Raw genomic sequence first — 19,453 nt, 5'->3', positions numbered from 1 at the left:
CCAGCTGTTATTCCTTTTCACCTTATCAGTACAGACATGCAAGATATCTAAAAGTCTCCATCTGCTCTGAAGAGGTGAGACAGAAAACTGAATGTTTAGAAAGAAAGCTGCAGGTGTCCACTGCACTGTTGGTGCAGGTCAGGACGACCAAGTTGGAGGCTTTTTATCTCATGGAACATTGTTCATTTAGTTCAGAAACAAAGTACACACAGAGTAGGGGTGAGATTTTACATTTCCTTTCAAGGAAGCCAAGCCTTCTTAGGCTGTCGCCACATGTGCTCAGCCACAGAGCTGCCGTATCATTTGTTTTACACAGCATGCATTCACCGACAAACATTGAGAGAGCATATTTCCTCCCTGATCTTCCACATTAAACAGATTTCCTGTGAAGCTTAACAGTGTGACAGGGCTCTCTGTTCACCACCTTCCTCACTTTCACCCTCTATTTTCTGTTTCTGTCTCACACTTTGCATCTCCCTCTCTCTAAATCACACATCAAATCTATCACTCCATCAGTTTCCCTTATTGCACACGCTGCCCCCTAAACCATGAACTCCCCCCCCGTTTCAGGATCAAGTCGACTTAGAGGTGTCACACAGTTCTGAAGCCTGACTTCCTGCCCTAACCCTGCTGCCCGGGGGCAGGCAAGCAGACAGCTTTGCTCCGGCACTGCGTTTGATCTCTGTGTGTGTGTTTGTGTGTGTGATTGAAACAGTGCTGTATTGTACAGTTACCCATGTGTTTCCAGGTGAGCTGTCAGCGACTGTGACGCCATGTTGGCTCTGTCAGGAATGGCCCCTCCCTAATCTGCCCCAGCTGTGCTAACAGCTGGGATTAGAGACAGGCTAATCTATGATGATGGCTTCTGATGTTTGATGGGTTGTAGTATAGGAGAAAGTGGGTTAAGGAATTCTCCTTCCTTTTTTTGTTTCTCCGCCTCTCCCCTCTTCTGCCTGCTTAGCTTTCCCAAGGCAACATGCTCTGTAGTAGAACTTCTACACACCCGGCATGCCACACTTGATCATCAGTGGGAATTGAGACATGTTTCCTGTAAAGCTGATTCTTACACCAGATGTGGAATCCCTTTCATTCGGCCTGATTGGGAAAGTCTGTTAAAAGAGGGGTTAGCGACCGGGATCTGTAACTATCTGCATAGTAAACTGGACTTGACACTGCATACTCTTTGAGCACATTCCTCATGTGTACACACATGTGGCGAGGTTATTTTCATTGCCCCGGCCAGTCACGTGACTTCGCCCTGGCCGCAGAAGAGCACCTGCAGAGAGCAGCGTCTCCAGAGTCAACAACTTATCATGACTGCCTCTGGCCGCCGAAGGAGAAGCCACACCTCAGAATACTCTCGGCTGTTCCAGGGCTCGCTGCGGCTGTTTGTGTATGGCTGTGGCTTCCTTCTTCTCTCCAAGAAAAGAACCAAATGTTCCCAGTTCGCCCCGAGCTGCGACACTGGTGTGGTGACCGTAGCTTTCCGAGAACGCCGTGTTATTTTGCAGTGCAGATCAGCATGGAGAGGGTTAGGCCTTAAAAAGGAGTGGCAAGGAAAACCTCGTCTCATAACGAGGAAGCATGGACCAGAGCCGCCTGATGGTCACTGCTTTGGAATTTAGCTGCTTCAACCAGAAAATGTTCTGTTTTCAACTCGCCCCGGCTCAGTTTGTTGTGTGTCTGACTTCAACAACTTGATTACAGAATGCTAAAGAACCTCAGGCTTACTGTTTATGGATGGCACACATAAACATGCCATCCATGCTCCTCGCTGATTTATTTTACCGTGTTTGGTGCATATTGCTCAGTTACTGATTTATTTACCATCTTCCAGCTCTCACCACTTAACAGGAGTCTATCTGTCATGCCTTGTGTGCCTGTTAGTCGCTGTGCATGTGTGGATATGCATATGCTCGCTTTGTCATTTTAGCGCGTGTGTGTGTGTGTTTGCACGTCTGTCAGTGTCTGTGCTTGTGTGTGAGTGATATAGTGTTTGACATGACAGGAGGTGACCTTCCCTCTGTGTTCTCCATCCTATTCCTGTCATGGCATGTAGAACCCGGGCCTCTGTTGTCATGGTGACAGTGGTGATTGACAGCTTCTGTGTCCCTGGAAGACAGATTTGTATGAAGTGCTTTCCTCTATTATCTGAGCTGTTTCCGTTGGTTTTCTATGGGGCAGTTAAGGACAGTGTGTTTTTCTACATTTCCATAACTGTCCATGGTTATATTTAACCTTTACCCACGCGGGGGAAGCTAACGGAGCGTGCTCTTTCTCTTCCATCTTCAAACAGAAACACATGTTGACACCTGGGTGATCCCCAGTATCACTGAGTGGTTTGGTCCTTGCAGGACCTTGAAGATAATTGTTGAGGGAGGAACAACTCTTTTATGGCATTTTTAAATTTTACTGTGTATTTTGAATGTGTTTAAAGCCTCGTATAACTATGCCTGCAAGTTTTAGTCCTCATAAGTTAAAGGAACAAGCTCTAAATTTAAAGTTTGTCTTCTCAAAAAGGTGAATATCAAGCTAATAGAGTACTACTATACTTGAAGAAATACATTTTTAAAAATAAGAGAAAAAGTACCAGCAGCAGTTTATTACCTGGACTTTTTTACACTAATTAAAAGAACCTATTTTTATTTATTTATTTATGTATTTGTTACCTTCCAGTTGTTTAATGCTAAATCATTCTTTAATTGATAAATGGGCAGTTACTGTTTTTAATGGTATATTCGTAGTATAAAGATACTCACAATATAAAATCTTCTATTGTTAAATTAGCAGAACATGTTCTGGCAGGACATTATCTACAGTTTGTCCTATAAATAAAAAAAAGAAAATGTTCTGTTAATTCATAGTTAACCGACTGTAAATACAAGAAAACAATGTGTGTCATTAGTTTATCTACAGCAATAAAAACTGAGCTTTTCTGTTTGTGAATTATGTACCTGCAATGATAATAAATCTTCAAAAAAGTCACATTTTTGAAAGCAAATCTGCTGTGATTAAAAAAAATAGTCATTTTGATAAATTATATATCTTTCACATTTCCATATAAATACAGAAGTAAAATAAAATGAAAATGTTCTTTTATCTCCAAAGTTATTCCAAGTTTACTCATTTATTACATGGAGTGGATGACAGCTATATTAAAAGTGCCTTGTAGAATTTTCCTGAACACAAGAGAAGTTTATTGTTTCTTCAGTAATCCTGACCCTAATGCATAATGTTTTTCCATGAGTTTTACCAAGCATCAGTGGAGTTTAGTGAAATTATTAGCAGCATTTAATAAAATATCACCCAAGTGTGCATGTCTTAGTCGGGGACCCATTTATTTGAAGATAAAAACAATTGCTCCATATATCTCCACCAGTTGTTAAAAGCTCCACTAGGTACCTTTAATAGTAAAATCAATCTATCCATTATCTTCTGCTGATCTGTGGTTATGTCTCGGTGGTAGCAGACATCCCTTTTCCCAGCAGCATTGTCCGGTTCCTCACCGGGGATCCCAAAGTGTTCCCAGGCCAGATGATATATGTAATCCCTCAGTGAGTTCTTGGTCAACCTTGGGATCTTCTTCCCCAGAAATCCTTCGAAGGAAGGCGCCCAAGATGCAACTTAATCAAATGCCTGAAACACCTCAGCTGGTTCCTTTTGATGCAGAGGTGCAGCAACTACACCCAAGTTCTCTCCGGATGTCCGAACTTATCACTCTAAACACTTGTGTCCGCAATTTCGTTCTTGTGGTCACTACCCAGTGCTCATGACCATAGCTGAGGGTTGGAACATGCACCTACTGGTAAATCGAGTGCTTTGCCTTCCGGCTACAATTCCTCTTAATTATGACCGTTTGATGCAACACCTGAATTACTGTTGATGCTGCCCCAATCCGTCTACCCATCGCATGCTCCATTTTCAGGTCACTTGTGAACAAGAACCTGCGATATTTAGACTCTTTTTTAAACCCAGTAGGAGTGATCCATCAGCTTCAAGCAGAGAACCAGACATGGACGTACTGACTCTCATCTCGGCCCCTTCACACTCGGCCTCAAACTGCCCCAGTGAACGCTAAACGTCACGGTCTGATGGTCAACAGGATCCGAGACATGCAGCAACCTCTGCAGAGTCCAGCACCCACCGGAAACATGTTTGACTTTGTGCCGAGAATGCAAACACGGCTCTCAGTTTAGTTGTACAAGGACTGGATGGCTCATAGGCCTTCTCCAGGTCCACTAAACACATGTGGAATAGTGAAACGGCAAATACTAAAATAGTCAGATTATGTAAAGTCAAAGCATGCAGAGAATAATGTGTTTAAAGAAGTGACTGATTCTGCCAGTATAAACCTCTGCCGGCAGGGTCTTAACGAAGTCGAGGGACGAAGATATGAAGAGCTTTTCATAGTAAAGTGGTATAGCAGTGTGATTCACAGCCGCTGGTGTGCACTTCCAATAGTTCCCATCGTGTTGGAGCCCCACAGCTAAGATCAATAGTCATCAGAGCCCATCCCCCCACGCTGCACTGCCATTAATAACCTACACTGAGTAGCTGGATGCTCTTGCCTTGACCAACTGTTATCCTTCACCTTGCAGATGATACAACAGAGCAGTGTGTCAACACGGAGACGATAGATAGACGTGGAGACTGAGTGACAGAGCCGCAGGCAGATGATTTATTTGGACGTTTAGACATGTTAATGGGCTGTGCCACATTCCACCGATGGCAGAACTTGAATTTATAGAGAACTTCTCGTTGATGTGGAATGCAGAACCCTAAACTGCCCCTTCATCCTTGGACCCACCAAACATAAATTGTCCTATATGTCGCTGTGGCACAGAGGCCTAAACCGCTGTGGTACCAGAGTGGTTCTGTCCTGTCTATGCTATGGATTTTCATCCTGGCGTTGCTGCATTGCGGTGTGAATTTATACTGTAGTTATAGGTGCATGTCATGGAGAGTGATGGTGGAGAAGAGACTTAAGGAGTCTACTCACACCAGCCTCGTTAAGGAGCTATTCAGACCTCCCGTTCATCAAACATACGCACACGCCATCTGCTTCAGGCGCAGGTGTGTGTGTGTGTGTGTGTGTGTGTGTGTGTGTGTGTGTGTGTGTGTGTGTGTGTGTGTGTGTGTGTGTGTGTGTGTGTGTGTGTGTGTGTGTGTGTGTGTGTGTGTGTGTGTGTGTGTGTGTGTTTATGTATGTGTGCAAGAGTGTCTATGTGTGGCTGTGTGTGTGACTGCAAGAGTGAAACACCATTTATGGCCAATTAGGGATGCTTTATATTACCCAAACCTGTCCCCTGACTATGGACAGGGAAATATTAAAAGAGTTGAAATTGGACAAAAATCATCTTTATCACCATAGCAACCCAATTCACTGTAGCCAGTCTTGACATCTCCCTGACTTGCCACAGCAGCGACTGCAGAAATATGTCCTGCTCATCCTGCCACATTAAATAGGTTAACAAATGGTTATGGTGGAAGGAAAAATCTTATCTTATTAAATTTTCGCTTTAAATCTAATTTAAATTCTTTTTGCTGTCCTGCAGAGAAGTATAACATTTCAAACGGACATTGTCCCCATGACAGGGAGATTTTGATATTGCTAATTATCTCCAACTCCCCCCTTCATTTGCTTTCATGCAGGCCTCACAGGTGAGTTGACCGGATAAGTTAATGGGGAGGAGAGGCGAAGACCTAAAGTCCCGAGGAAAATTGGTATGCATGGTTTGGATTCACCAGGGAGAAGGTCACTTCAACAATCTGATAGGCCCTTTTAGACGATAGCAAGTTGAAAGAGAGGCAGCGAGAGCGAGGAGGGGAGAGTGACAGGAAGGTGAGAGGGAAGAAGGGATGACACAGAAAGGTAATGTGGTAATGTGTCAGGAGGTCTGGATATGCGGCCTCACCCCGTCCTGAGTGTGACAGCCCTGAAGGTGTGATAACCTTAAATTCACATGCACAGACCCACACAGTCACGCTCACATACGAACGCACACTAACATCCATCCCAGGGCATCCTCCTGGCCATGTGTAGCAACGGTGGGGGAGTTAATCACCCATGTCCATGGCCTTTAGCTGCTCTCATTAGCGGTGAGCGGTGGAGCCGTACCCGATCCATTAGCAACGCTGCCGGTAATGACACTTCACCAGTACCGCCGGGCCCACGGCCAAGAAAGGCTTCGCAGCCCGGCGCAGCCCCTCCATTACTGCCTCCTACTGCATACTGCCGCCACGCTTTTTAGCACTGGCAGGGGGACTGAGAGGGAAAGGAAAAAATAAAACAGAAAGAAAGGGGTTGTACTTCCCTTTTTCTTTGGTCCGGAAAGGCAGCAGGAGGATGGGGAGAGGGGGAGAGGCAGCCTGGTGGCTTTTATCTGGGATCACATCCGTTGGCGCTGTACTGCAGCATTATCGTTCCAAGCCTCTTTGTCTTTGTCTGTCTTTCTCAGACACACACATATGCATGGATGTATCCCACACACAGCTGCACAGGAGAGCCCATACATGCACAGTTGGACATACGAATAGTGATAAGTCATCTTTTATGCGCAGGCATGTGCTAATTAACAACAAGCACACACACTGACAAATCAGGCTTGTACTGGTGCGCTTTTACACCACACACACACACCCACACACACACACAAACACACAAAGCATTCCCAGCCGGTTACAGAAAAAGCCTCACACAAAGTGCCGTGTCCTCATTCATATTGCATGTGAAAGCCCCCTGGCTGTCATGTAACCAAACCTGTGTCACGTCTGTAAAATGGCCATCATGGAACAGGCTGGAACCCAGTGAAAAGCCAGGGCAGGCATGAATAAAGAAATATAGGCCACAGGCAACAGACTTCTTGCTTTTTCTTCCCTTTTCTCGCTCTCTCTCTCTCTCTCTCTCTCACATGCTCTCTTTCATTCCCTTTAGCTTCATTTTTTATTTTTCATCCGCTCAGCTGTGGCCCAGTACATTTGCTTGCCTGTGAAGTTTTGATGGAACAGCAGGACGTCTCCTCTTCCTCTTTCTCCTCTGTCTCCCTTACATACTCCTTTTTTTAAAAAATCTGCTCTGCTCTTATGAGCGTGGACACATATTCTTTTAGCACCCTCCAAAGGATGCTGATGGAACAGCAACCGCCCTTTCCCAACAGTTATTGGAATAATTACTGAGTGAGTCTTCCAGGGAGTTATGATATCAGTGTTTGGAATCTGAACAGCATTTCTCCTTTGATATGAGATTAGGATTTGTAATTAGAGTGGATGTAGCAGGAATTTCCATGTGCAAGGATTTTGATGGATGTGTGTCTTTTGTTTTTGTTGCAGTACATGACTGCTGCAGCCGCCGCGGCGCCTATGCAAGGGACCTACATTCCCCAGTACACTCCTGTGCCTCCAACAGCCGTCCCTGTCGAAGTAAGACCATCACACATAAACACAGCACTTAGCAGAAATCAAAAATCTGTCAATGGCTACCCAATGGAGGACATCATGACTGCTGTCAGCCCACTCCCAAGCACTCCCGTCACCACTGCTGAACCTGCACCACACATCAGTAGACGACAATAGTCATCAAATAGGCAGATTGCATTTGAAGCATGCTGCAAATTGCTCTTATTCTCTCTAAACAAATGGCCTGGCACCACCAGCAAATAACAAGAATCAAAACTGCGAGCGAAGCAAGATGAGTCAGAAGTTTTATAGTATTTGGGAAAGGCATTTGAAGTGCAGCGCAGACTAGTCTCACTTCCTCGGCGGCTGTCTAAACTCCTGGCAGGTTCGGGCAGTCCAGCCTGAGAAATGATGAACGTGGAGAGCGGGTAGGCAGGCAGGCGGGCCAGCTGTCTGGCGGCTGACAGTGCGGTCGTATTCAGATGGACTATCAGTCGTGTATCAGATGACAGGAGCTGAAGTGAGACACAGTGCCGGCGGTGCCGTCTCTCTCCCCCCACAGCCGGTTCTGGCTGGTGGGTGGCTGGAACACGTACATCCGTCAGCCGCAGAGCTCTGGTTAGCCCACCAGCCACGAACAATGACAGTTTCCTCTGACAGACCCATTAGTCGCTCCTCCTTCCCCTCTTCCCCCTTCCTCCCATGTCCCCGTCTTAGACTCTCAGAAAGTTGCACCCATGAATGAGTGGAACAGAAGAGAGAGATGTAGTTGTAGCGTAGCCCACGGCGCCTCTTACCTATTTCATCCTCACCATTGTCCTCTCAGTGCCAACGTCAGCAGCAGGGTGTAGATCACTGTTTCAGCCGATGTCTGCAGGGCTGATGTATGGACAGGACGCAGTATCCTTGAGAGCTTGTTAAAGGTGATTGAGATGACTCAGTGATCGGGGTTATCCGTAATGCTAGACACATAAAAAGGCTAAGAGGTTGTTGGGATGAATCAGTTCACAGAGCAATCCTTGAAGAAGTTTTTCACCCTAGACATAGACATGAAAAAGGAAGAAAACGGAGCATTTTATTAGTTTCATTAGTGATATTTTCCCACACACAAATGTCTCAGACAGCTCATGTTTGTTGTGTATTATTTTGGATTTTATTTACTTTCCCCCCCAATATTCCTGTAATCACTGCCTATCAATAGCTTTAGTGTTAGATTAAAGAATACTGTTCTTTATATTTTTGCTACAGAGCTTGAAGGAAAAACAAAATTTTTGTGTGGTTTCTTTTACAGTGTATAATTCGTCTCGACATATATTGTTATCTTTTGATGGAAAACTTTAGAATGCTTTAAATGAAACTATGTGGATGTGAGAACATGTAAGCATGTGTTCATAGTAAATCAGCGATCACAAGCATTCTCTTCTTTTATGTCAAGTCAGATCACTTGTATTTATGAACTCCTTCAACCTCAGAGTGCAACATTTATCAAAGATGGAGAGGCCGTCTGATAATACTCTGTTGTTTGCTGTGCTTCATATCTGTTGCATTGAATTTGATAGAGCTGCAGATTCTATAACATCAGTTTCACTGACCCGTTGTTAAAAGGCTGCAGTTTCCTTCACAGTTTTGATTTGACAGAAGTAAGTACGTCACATCTCGCTCTGGCCTGATGTAAAGATAAGGAGACTCACTGCATTGCAAAAGTCTCACAAGTGTCTCTTATCCATAGAGCATAAATCTGCAGCTGTTACTGAGTTAATCAATGGGATGTTTTTTCAGATGCAAGTGTCAGAAAACAAATTCTCTGGTTTAAGAAGTTGAATACACAGTAGAGTCAAAACATTAACACCAGCTGCCTAATGTTGCATAGGTCCTATTATAAAAATATGCGTTACAGCCTAACAACCAAAGCACAGCCATATCTGAAGCCATAATTACACTGACAACTATGTCATCACATGGCTACAGTCATAATCACAGCTTGTCTCAGTGGAAGGACTGGGTGAACCAGTTTCTTAAGTTCAGTCTGCAGTAGCTGCAATGATACAGTTTAGTACCTGATCAGCTAAAGGTCACGCTGGTGTGATAATAGGCGACATGATGCACCAATACCGCAATCAGGCAAGACTAAAACTATTTTTTGATGCCGTTCCACACCTCAGGCTCTTCCAGTTATGAACACAGGACCTCAGAGGGTGAAGCTTCTATCTTTAGACCCTTGATTTCAGTTTATACAAAGCAAATGAGAAAAGCCTGAGGAAGAGCAGCCGAGGAGGGATCCCCCGTGAAAGACTCCAGGAATGCAGCACCACAGAGAGGACAGAAGCAGAAGTTTACTAGATGCAACCACATACTGGTCTTGTTCCAAACTGACACATTTCCTCCCCCCAGGGAGTGGTGACAGACGCCTCACCCCAGACAGTGGCTCCTTCATCACAGGAGGTGGCTGGCCAGCAGCAACAGATCCAGGTGGACAGTGCTGCCGACCATGTTCCTGCTTACTCATACCAGTCCAAGTAAGTCCGACAGTGAAGTAACACTAACACACTGGACGGGTCACATTTCAGGCATTTTTACAAAAGAAATGTGCTATTGTTTTGAACTTGAAAGTACTAGAGGTGGGTGTCATAGCAATGTATATGCATAAAGATCATATAAATTTCTCTACCATCAGAGTATTGTCAGAGTGTTGAGTGTTGTGTCATGTATAGCTCTATGTTGTTTCTATATTTTGCTACATAAGCTAAAAACAGATGCAGAAATCGTGCATCTTACTTGTATGGACCAGCTTCCTGCTTGTGAATTATTCCATGAGATGAAGCAATAATGTCAAAATCCAAATTTATGAGATGTTTTTTGAATAACAAAAGCCGTCAAATTGCTGTTTAACAAATGCTTTTCCTTTGTTAAGCAACACAGGACTTAATGCTGATCTCAGAATGAAAGAGGCCACTAAGAGACGCAGCGCCGTTGTGAAATGATTCAAATTATTCCTGGCTGCTGTTGTCATTTGGTCGTCATTTTGGCAGCACTTTCTGCTTCCTGACCTGATCACAACTCTTTAATTTCATTTCGTTTTGCTCCAGTCTTCTGACTGAGCTGTCAGCTGTCAGCTCTGTTGCTCTTTTGTGTTTGTAAAAATTGTGCTTTGATTACAGCTGCACACCCTCCTCTCTCTCTCTCTCTCTCTCTCTCTCCATCTCCCTTTCTGTTTCTGTTGTCTCCTCTTTCATCAGATAGCAACGGCCTGAGCGAATGTTCCCGTGACAGCGTTGCCTTGAGACAGAAGGTGGCTGCACTGTGAATGTGAGGAAAAGAGAAAAGAAAGAGATTGCTTCCAGATTGCCCAGGCACCAAAAAAGAGACACTTTTTTCATTTCCTACCTGGCCTACAAGAAAAAAAAAACCAAGAAGGAGGCAAAGAGTGCTGAGGAAAGGGGATGGGGAAATTGCTGGGCACAGTGCAAAGAAGTGAAATTGTTTAGTCTGGGAACCTGCCTGAAGGGCTGGGCTGAAGCTTGAAAAGTTTCTCAAAGAAAATTCTCAACCGATTTAAAAAAAAGAAAAAAAATGAAAAAAATGAAAAAATAACAAAACAAAAAAAAAAGGTTGAATGCGCAGGTAGGTGATGAAGTTTATTTTGTAATTAGAAAAAGGGGAGTCAAGTTTGAGATACACACAGAGATTGTCTTCCTCAGATATTAAGCTACAATTTCTTTTCAGTCTTTTTTATGTTCTAGTGTTAAATCTTAGTTTTCTAGATATATTCAAAAACAAAGTGTTTTTTTTTCTTTCTTGAATCTTCATGGCCTTAATTTGAAGGGCGCCAGAAACTTTTTACAGAGTTAAAGTCTGACGTCTGGTTGGGGGTTAAAAAAAAAAAAAGCAAACAAAATCAGTCTCTTGGACCACTTGGAGGGTACAAGACACTGGAGAGGTTGTTCTAAAGAGGAAAAAAGAATCTATCACATAAGCTGTACAGATTTAATAGAGAAGAGCTTTTTTCTTTTCTTCATTAGAAGAAAACTTTGATAATTATTATGTCAGAGGTAACTAAATGTCAGAAGAAAACAAAATGTCTGTTGGGGGAAAAAAAGACTCAAGGGGGGGAAGGTGAAGCTTTGAAGAGATTTTTCACAATGAGGAAAAAAGAAAACATAAGAAAACATGCTGCATTGTGGATGCAGTCTGTTGCAAATGCTGAACTTGTTTTTTATTATCATTATTATTTTACATGGCAAAGTTGCTGTCGATGACATTAGTGCTTTTTATCTGCCACATTTTACCTTTTTTATGAGCTTTAAGATGTTTTTAGCCCGCTTTGCTTGTCACACTGCGAAAAAAAAAAAGAAGAAGAAAAAAAATATAAAATGAACAAATAAAAAGCTACAGAAAAATTCTGGCAGTAAAATAAAAACAGTAGATTCAGTAGGAGCTTATGGTTTAAACCAATCAGTGCAAAAGCAATAGAAGAAATTGTTGACAATTTCTGTAGTCTTTCCTAGTTGTGGATCAAATGCAGCCCATGGATGGCCATTTTTATACCAAAGATGAAGAGACACTCTGAACCAGAGTTTTTTTTTTCTCTCTTTTGTTTTCCTTTATTTTGTTGTTTTTTTCCCTTTTCATTTTTCAGTTTGATTTTGTTGTTGTTGATGTTGTTGTTGCTGTTGATGTTAATGTTGATATTGTTGTTGTTGTTGTTGTTGCTGTTGTCGTCGTTTTTTTATTTGACCTTGATGGCCGGACCAGTCCTTACTATCCTTCCTGACATGTTCTTTTCACCGGGTTTAAAGATGGTTTTTAATACTTGTCCGAGCTGACACACACACACACACACACGCACACACACACACACACACACACACACACACACACACACACACACACACACACACACACACAGAGACACACACACACACACACATCTAAACATGCTTACAAACTCTGACACATCCATCAGGCAGTATTTAAATGTGTGACACGACCGGCGGCAGTCATACCAAAAGTCCTTTTTCTTCACCTCCTCTTCTCGTCTTTTCGTTTGATTTCATGCTGTGGGTGCATTTCACCTCTATCTCTCTCAGATCCTGCAGGGAAAACTTTAGGAAACAGACGTGGGGAATGTTGCTATTCACGCTCGGTGGTCACTGATACATCACCTTTTTCTCTCTTGGTGATTTCTGTCTGTCTCTTTATCTCTTTGATCCAACCACAACTAACTCAACCATCTCTCAGTGTTCTAAGCTTCAGTTGCTGCTGTTTGACCTTCTGTTGATCACTGTGTCATTTGGACACTGTTACTACTTATGTACTCAGAATAACACCAGATGAGTCAAGTTTGCTGCATGTTATACATCAGCTAAGTTTTGAAGAAGTATTCAATAATGATTGCATAAATTTTAAGACATGGCACTGGCCTCATGTTGCTGGAAGCCAAAGTTATTTAAAGGAATAGTTTGACATTTTGGGAGATGTTTGCTTTCTTCAGAAGTCACACAAAAACATTGATTCTCTTGTGGGAATAGGAAATAAGAACCTACAACCAGCAGCTGGTTTGATTAGCTTAGCACAGAGTCTGTGCAGCGGTAACAAAAAAATCACCTACCAGCAGCTCAGAAGCTCACTAATAAATATGTTATATCTCATTTGTTTTATAGAAAAACCAGTGTAAGTGGTTGTGCTTTTTTAGTCAGGTTCAGTGACTATCTAGTGTCTTTTCGTCACTGTGAAGCTGACATTCATCCAGTAGAGACTCCAGGAAGCTACTGTGAAGAGATGTTAGACTATTCCTTTAAAATACACTCACACAGAGGCAGGAGTGACTCTTTAACTCGCTGAGAAGATAACTCGAAACCCAGTGACTCCAATTTGCATTGTAGAAATACCGTCACTACTGTCTGCCTGCCTGCCCTGTGACACTAACAAGGCAGGAGGAGGTGTTTTAAAAGCTAGAGGAGCACTGATTGTCTTAAACATCCCCCTGATCACTGGCTCAGCACAAGGTCAGCACACCTGTGGGAACTAACTAGACTCCTCAGCAGCCATAAGGACATGCTGATGGCAGCTCTGTCTTCAACCCCTCCACTGAGAGTCAGTTACACCCCTAGTTGTCCCAATTTGTTGCACAAACAGCCCCATCTCATCTGATCCCGTCTTTCCGTCCCTGAGCCGCATGAGGGTTTCCAGTGATTTCATCTCTGAGGATTGTCCCTTCAGAAATTGCCTGTGGGACGGCGGCCATTTCTGCCGGCATTACAGCAGCCTGTGTGTCTGCTGCGTTCACCCTCCTGCTCTGCCCCGACTGTTGGTGCTCCAGCACTAAAAAGCCCCCCGCTTCAGTGGCACCATTAATGTGCCATGGCCGAGCCAGGCTCCTTTGCTCTCATTTTCCCTCGCTGTCATTCTCTCCCTTCGTCCCCCCTCGCTCTCACGCTCTCTCTGAGGTTTCTTCTCTTTATTGGATGGTGCAGAAGCAGAACCACAAACCAATTTCAGTCACTCTCGCAATGAGGCTTGACGGGCCCAATTTGTCTCCCTCCGGGGCAATAGGATCCACTCCAGTGTCCCTCAAAAGACCCCTTTCTTCCAGACGGAGAGGGAGCTTTTTGTTTGGTGACAATTGCAATTGAGCTCTTGCAGTTCATGTGACTCACTGCGATCCGGAGTCACTGATGGTGTGCACATTGCAGGCCAACTATGTCATCACGCAACAGTCCTGTAACAATCAAAGTATACATCGAGTGCCTTTTAACAAAGCTTCCAAATGATTCCAAATTAAACGCGGAACAGTTAAAGCAAAGCACATGGAAGAGCTTGTTAAAGAAGTTGTGCTAAGGACAAATATCGAAGCTACTTTATGGTGCTAAAGATGAAGCCGTCTTGAGCTTCTGCCTTCGTTGTGTTCACTGATCTCTGTGATGAGCTGGCCACTGTTCACCCTTTGGCCACTGGTATCACTCCTTACCGGCCACAAAAAGACACCGGTTCCTCAAGTGAGCTGCACTGTTAAAGCCATACGTATGTTTTATTTCCTTTTCAGTCACACGATAAATACGTGCTGCAGATTCTTGTCTTCCATCTGCCGACAGAGGTCAGAAGCCACGTGTCATTCAAACCGTCTCCGAGCGACTGTTCGGCTGTTTATTGTCCAATCAAATCAACACATGTCCTCTTCCTTTCATCCGATCTGCCACTCAACATCTGCTTTCACTTGCCTTCAGGCTGCGATTTGCTCTTATCTCCCAGTGAATAAGTCTCTTCCCCCATTACGGTCTTTAACGGCTAACATCTGACAAATGTTGGGTTTTAGGGGTCCCTGATGTGCCAACCCTGCTCATCTGTTCTCCACTGTTACTTAAACTCACTGTATTCAGTTTCTCAGTCATTTCAAGTGTCCTGATGAATCAACAGAGCTGCTACACTATAACTTTACCAGTTTTAAGCTAGTATGTGTGTGTCCGTGTGCATGTGTTTTTCTTAATGTCTCAACTTTTACCAGGGTTGTGAATACAGCATAGCTAAAACCAAGTCCTCTCGACTTTTACAGCTGCTGTTTTATAGAGTACAGAGGACATTTTGAAGCTTAATAGGACTCATAATGCAGGAGTTGCACATCAGAGAGCAGAGCGTCCTACAAATGGCCTGAGATTCAGTCGTAATGGCATTATGGGAAATAGGATTACAAATAGCCAAGAGATTATGGGGGGGAAGAAATGCACAACAAAGAATATCAGCTCTATTTTGCTAATGGAGATTCAAGAAAGAAAAAGATGTTAGGGCAGGTGTTTGCTACTAGTGCACAGTGCTAATATTTCACACACATCTGAGAGATTACCCAACAAACAAAAACGGCTTTTTCTTAATAGCACAATGGCATAATGTATGTTTTCTGAATACAAATACCTTATTGGAAGTGTATACAAGACATGCCTGCAATTTTAAGGAGGCTGGAGCAGAAATGTGCTCCCAGTCAGTCTATGTGTCAGCACAAACCAGGAGCCGGCTACACCAGGGGAGAAAGTGTAGAAGAACAAACAAAACAAAAAAAAAGATGGGGTGATCATTAGCTCCTGTTGCCGGGCAGAAGTGGTCGTCGCCTGGAGTTGCAGCAGTGTGTTTCCTGTCCAGGACTCCAGGGGGTGACCAGCATGACCCCAAGCTAATTAGCAACACATTCCCTTCCTTTCTTCCTCCATCACACCAACACCTCCTCTACTGTTGTTGTACACAGGCGCTAATCATTTTGTACCTCGCCCGATCTTGAGTTGTGTATCCAACGTACTTCGCTGTCACTCTGCCAGCCGTCATTTCATGTCAGTCATGTCTTCTGCTGTCTTCTTCCTCAAGTTCCTTTGCAGCTTTTGGAGGAAAACAGGAGTCGGGCTGGTTGATCTCTCATCCTTGGTTTCTTATCTCACCTGCCTCATGGATCTGGGACCCCACTTCACCAAATTTGCAACATGTTGCACCGTACTTGTGGGACTTTTTGCAAGATGCTATTCTTTGTCGTTGCAATCCAGGCGCTAACAAGTGGCTTTTGTGAAGCAGGCCGCTGAATTTTAATTCCTATGTTCTCTCTCAACAGGGACAGCCAGTTGGAGGGTTAATGTCCTTGTTGGCACGTCATTTATATCGCTGAGTAGCCCCACTAGAACACTCTTTACAGTTTGAAGGATCTGTTTGCTGCCACAGTGCCAGGGAGTAAAGTTTATGCAATCATGTGCTAAATTTAGAATATTTAGTGATTAAACATTTATCTGTCAATGCAGCAAATCTCACTCATCTGCAGCCCCAGTGAAATTGAATCTGAATTTTCTATTTGATGCAGGAAGAAGGGAAAAATACTGTACATTCAGAGCAAAAACATTTAATCTCCCTTCAGTGTCCTTTGGAATAACTCTCTACAAGGTAACTCTGATCTTCTGTGAGACTCCAGATGAAATACAGATCTTGAGAGTTTCTCCAGTGTCAGTCTTTCAAGGCGAGGTGCTTATTTCACTGCCTTTTTTTAAAGAGAAGAAAAAGACAAGTTTCCGTCCCTGTACTCACCATTTCTCACAATCACTGCCGCCATCCCTAAATCTGACAGAAAATCACTTATGTGGTGTGTCTGCCACACTGTTACAGGAGTAAACTCATTAGATGTATTACATGTCATGCTCAGTTGTGAGGCTCTCGCGGATTCATCCTGTCGTGAGCGGAGTCGTAGCCGTTTTCCACGTCGATTCTCGTGTGTTTTTTGTGGAAAAACAGTAGTTCAGAGTTACTCTCGCAGACTGTCTCTCACAGCAGAGTGTAAAGGAGAACTGTGGCTCAATAACTCATCACAGACCAGCACATTCACACACTCACACACACATAGTGCAGTGGGAAAATTGCTCAAACTATCCCCCCTGCTAGAGCGAGGCCCTGTGCTTTTAATTGATGCTTCGGTCCACCTTTGATGAGTGCTATCGATTGGCCACGCAACCCCAGGAGCTCAGCCACTCAGCCCTTGTGGAGTTCAAACATCTCCCCGAGAAATACAGAATCTAACAATCACTAGGAAATGACCGAACAGATTATTTTGAGACAGCCGGCACAGAAAGTGCATTAGGCATTGGACTCATGTACCAGATTTTTTTTTTTTTTTTAAAGAAAAAGAGGAACTATTTATTAGGACAGCAGAGCGGTTTTTAATTTTACATTTTTTGTCAGTTTTTCTCTTTTTATTGTTTTTTTTGTTGGTTTGTTTTTCACTTTTCTTTGTTTCGGCGCCGAGGAGGACATGGTCACGCCTCGCACACGCTGCTCGGTGTGTGTGATCTTTGAGAAATTATCTGTACATCTGTGGATGTTAGGATTTGACTTGGGTTTTATGAGTTGTTTTTTCTCTCTCTCTCTGATGAAGCTTTCAATAAAAAAATGTGGGAAAAAAGCACAGAGGAGTGCGGTTATCTTTCAATCTGCTTCACGAATGATTGTGTTTCATCACGGCTTGCTGTTTTCCTGTCCTCGAGCAATTATTATGGAAACATTTATTATGCACTGAGCACCCTCCGAGGAACACACACACACACAGAACACACACCATCTTCCCCATAGCCATTATCTATATGACTAAATTGCAGTGGGAAGCAAGAGGAAGCCCTGTTATTATCGTCCCGGCTGATGGCACCTGCTGCGTGTTGACCTTGGGCCTGCACGTCCTCTCATAATTACAACCTTCGTAAATGGAGCTAATACCTCTCGATGGGATTTCCCTCCCATCACAGCTCACACACACTTGATTGGGCGTAAAGTGGTCATAATCAAAGATGGAGGAGTCCGCTGGAGGAAGAAGAGGATCAATGGCAATCAATCTTCCTCTTCACTCTCATTTAGGCCCAATCAATTGCTGTCCTTGTCACCTCCTAGGACGCCTCTGTTGTCGATAGCGCAGCTGCACAGCGGCTGCCGCCTCGCACATCTCTACCAGATCAAGGCAACAAGACCAGCGCTGCAAGACAAAGGATGTCTTAATAGAGAACAATTGACTGGTAGGCTTGGATAGAGTGTGTGCACTTGAATGCACCTGATTTGACTGCCAGAAGCTTCCCTGTTTTTTTTTGTTTTTTTTTTCCATCAGCTCAACAGAGATACCCATCGATGTGACGCATTTACAGCAATTTAAAACATTTTTGCTTCCCTGAGCAATTCCTCCGTTTGAGTTGCGTGGTTTTCCCCCCACCACACACTGTACGGCTGCTAAATCTGGGGGAAAATGCAGTGGGATCCTTTTATCGAGTGAAATGCCACAGATTCAATCTCACTCCCTTGGAGCCAAGCTGCCTCCTTATCTGGACTTATAGAGATGTAGCAGCTGAGCACCACAAGGGTGCAGCATACCAACACAGATGTTATCTCGTGTGTGTGTATTTCACACAGGAGTGAGAGCCCCCACTTCCCTTCACAAACACACAAAACACATGAACACACCAACACTGGATACAGATCAAGGACATCTCTACTGGGGGAAACTCAACACGACAACACAACCGGCCTTCCCATCGAGCATCTGCTAGAAATATACAGAAGATTAGGAAGGGAGATCCTGGGCACGCATTAAAATACATCTGTCCTACTTGCAGTACAAATTGTTTGATTGATGTGCGTTTATACAGGATAAACATGCGCTTTTAGGGATTCCTGGATGCAGGCTTGACAAGGAATCTGATGGTAAATCCTCTGACAACTGTGAATTACATAGAACCGGATAAATCCCACGTCTATTTGTAGGTGCAGATGTGAAAAGGAGTAAATTTGGGTCTTCTTGTAATGATGTTTACAGTATAATAAATGCATAATTTACAGCAAGATATGATTTGGGATTTGTAATGCAGCAACCCAAAAATGTTGAAAAACTGATGTGGTTGCCATGTCTTCATCAGGGCGACACGACTGCAGGATCAGCACCCTCTAAATTGTCCTCATGTAATAAAGATGACTCACAAAACAAGCACTGGTAATTAGGTTTAATCGTTATTTTGGTTCTAAAGGTTATCAATTAGCCTCCGACAAACGATCTCTGCAGACCTCTGGGGTTGACGAGATTTTCAGGTCCCAGCTAGTTGAACACGATTGATTTTATTCCAGACCAATCTAAACAGAGGATTCAGTGAAAATTGCCTTGATTGGGCCTGGGACCTTTAATGACCCTGAGCTTCCAGGTGCAGTCCGAGCAGTTCTGCATCCAATCAAGAATCTGTGATCATCAGCAACCGCGGACACAACTGGTGCTCGCTTATTATTATGTCCTCCGCTAAGAGAGACATAATTAACCAAAAGGGGTATCTGCAGCGCTGGGCTAAAATCTAAATAATACCCAAGGGGAGTTTGGTGTGTTTTGAGGGGGGAATTCATTATTCACTTAATCTAAAAATATGTGAATGCGGACACTGGGCCAGTAAACCTCATTACAACAAGCTGAACGCAAGTATCTCATTAGTTGGGAAATGCATGATTCATGTTTTTCTCGGTGCAGATTCAGGATTCATTATTGCATAAATAACATGTCTACAAACTATAGCCACACATT

At 43.6% G+C, this 19,453-nt stretch overlaps 1 protein-coding gene across 2 annotated transcripts in view; it reads left to right on the top strand.

Moving 5' to 3' along the window:
- Nucleotides 1-17,317, top strand: part of LOC111569692 (RNA-binding motif, single-stranded-interacting protein 3) — a 299,083-nt gene extending 281,766 nt beyond the window's left edge. For both annotated transcript variants that reach the window (XM_023271968.3, XM_035948934.2), the window contains 3 exons: nucleotides 7,330-7,419; nucleotides 9,787-9,911; nucleotides 10,632-17,317. In XM_023271968.3, the coding sequence (XP_023127736.1) occupies nucleotides 7,330-7,419; nucleotides 9,787-9,911; nucleotides 10,632-10,635 (219 nt within the window). In that variant the 3' untranslated portion in view covers nucleotides 10,636-17,317. The remainder of the gene's footprint in view (nucleotides 1-7,329; nucleotides 7,420-9,786; nucleotides 9,912-10,631) is intronic.
- The last annotated feature ends 2,136 nt before the right edge of the window (nucleotides 17,318-19,453 follow it).

This window comes from Amphiprion ocellaris, chromosome 15 (assembly GCF_022539595.1).
Source record: "Amphiprion ocellaris isolate individual 3 ecotype Okinawa chromosome 15, ASM2253959v1, whole genome shotgun sequence".
Taxonomy (NCBI): Eukaryota; Metazoa; Chordata; class Actinopteri; family Pomacentridae; genus Amphiprion; species Amphiprion ocellaris.
Note: the sequence above shows the minus strand (reverse complement) of the source record. Positions and strands in the feature narration are given on the sequence as shown.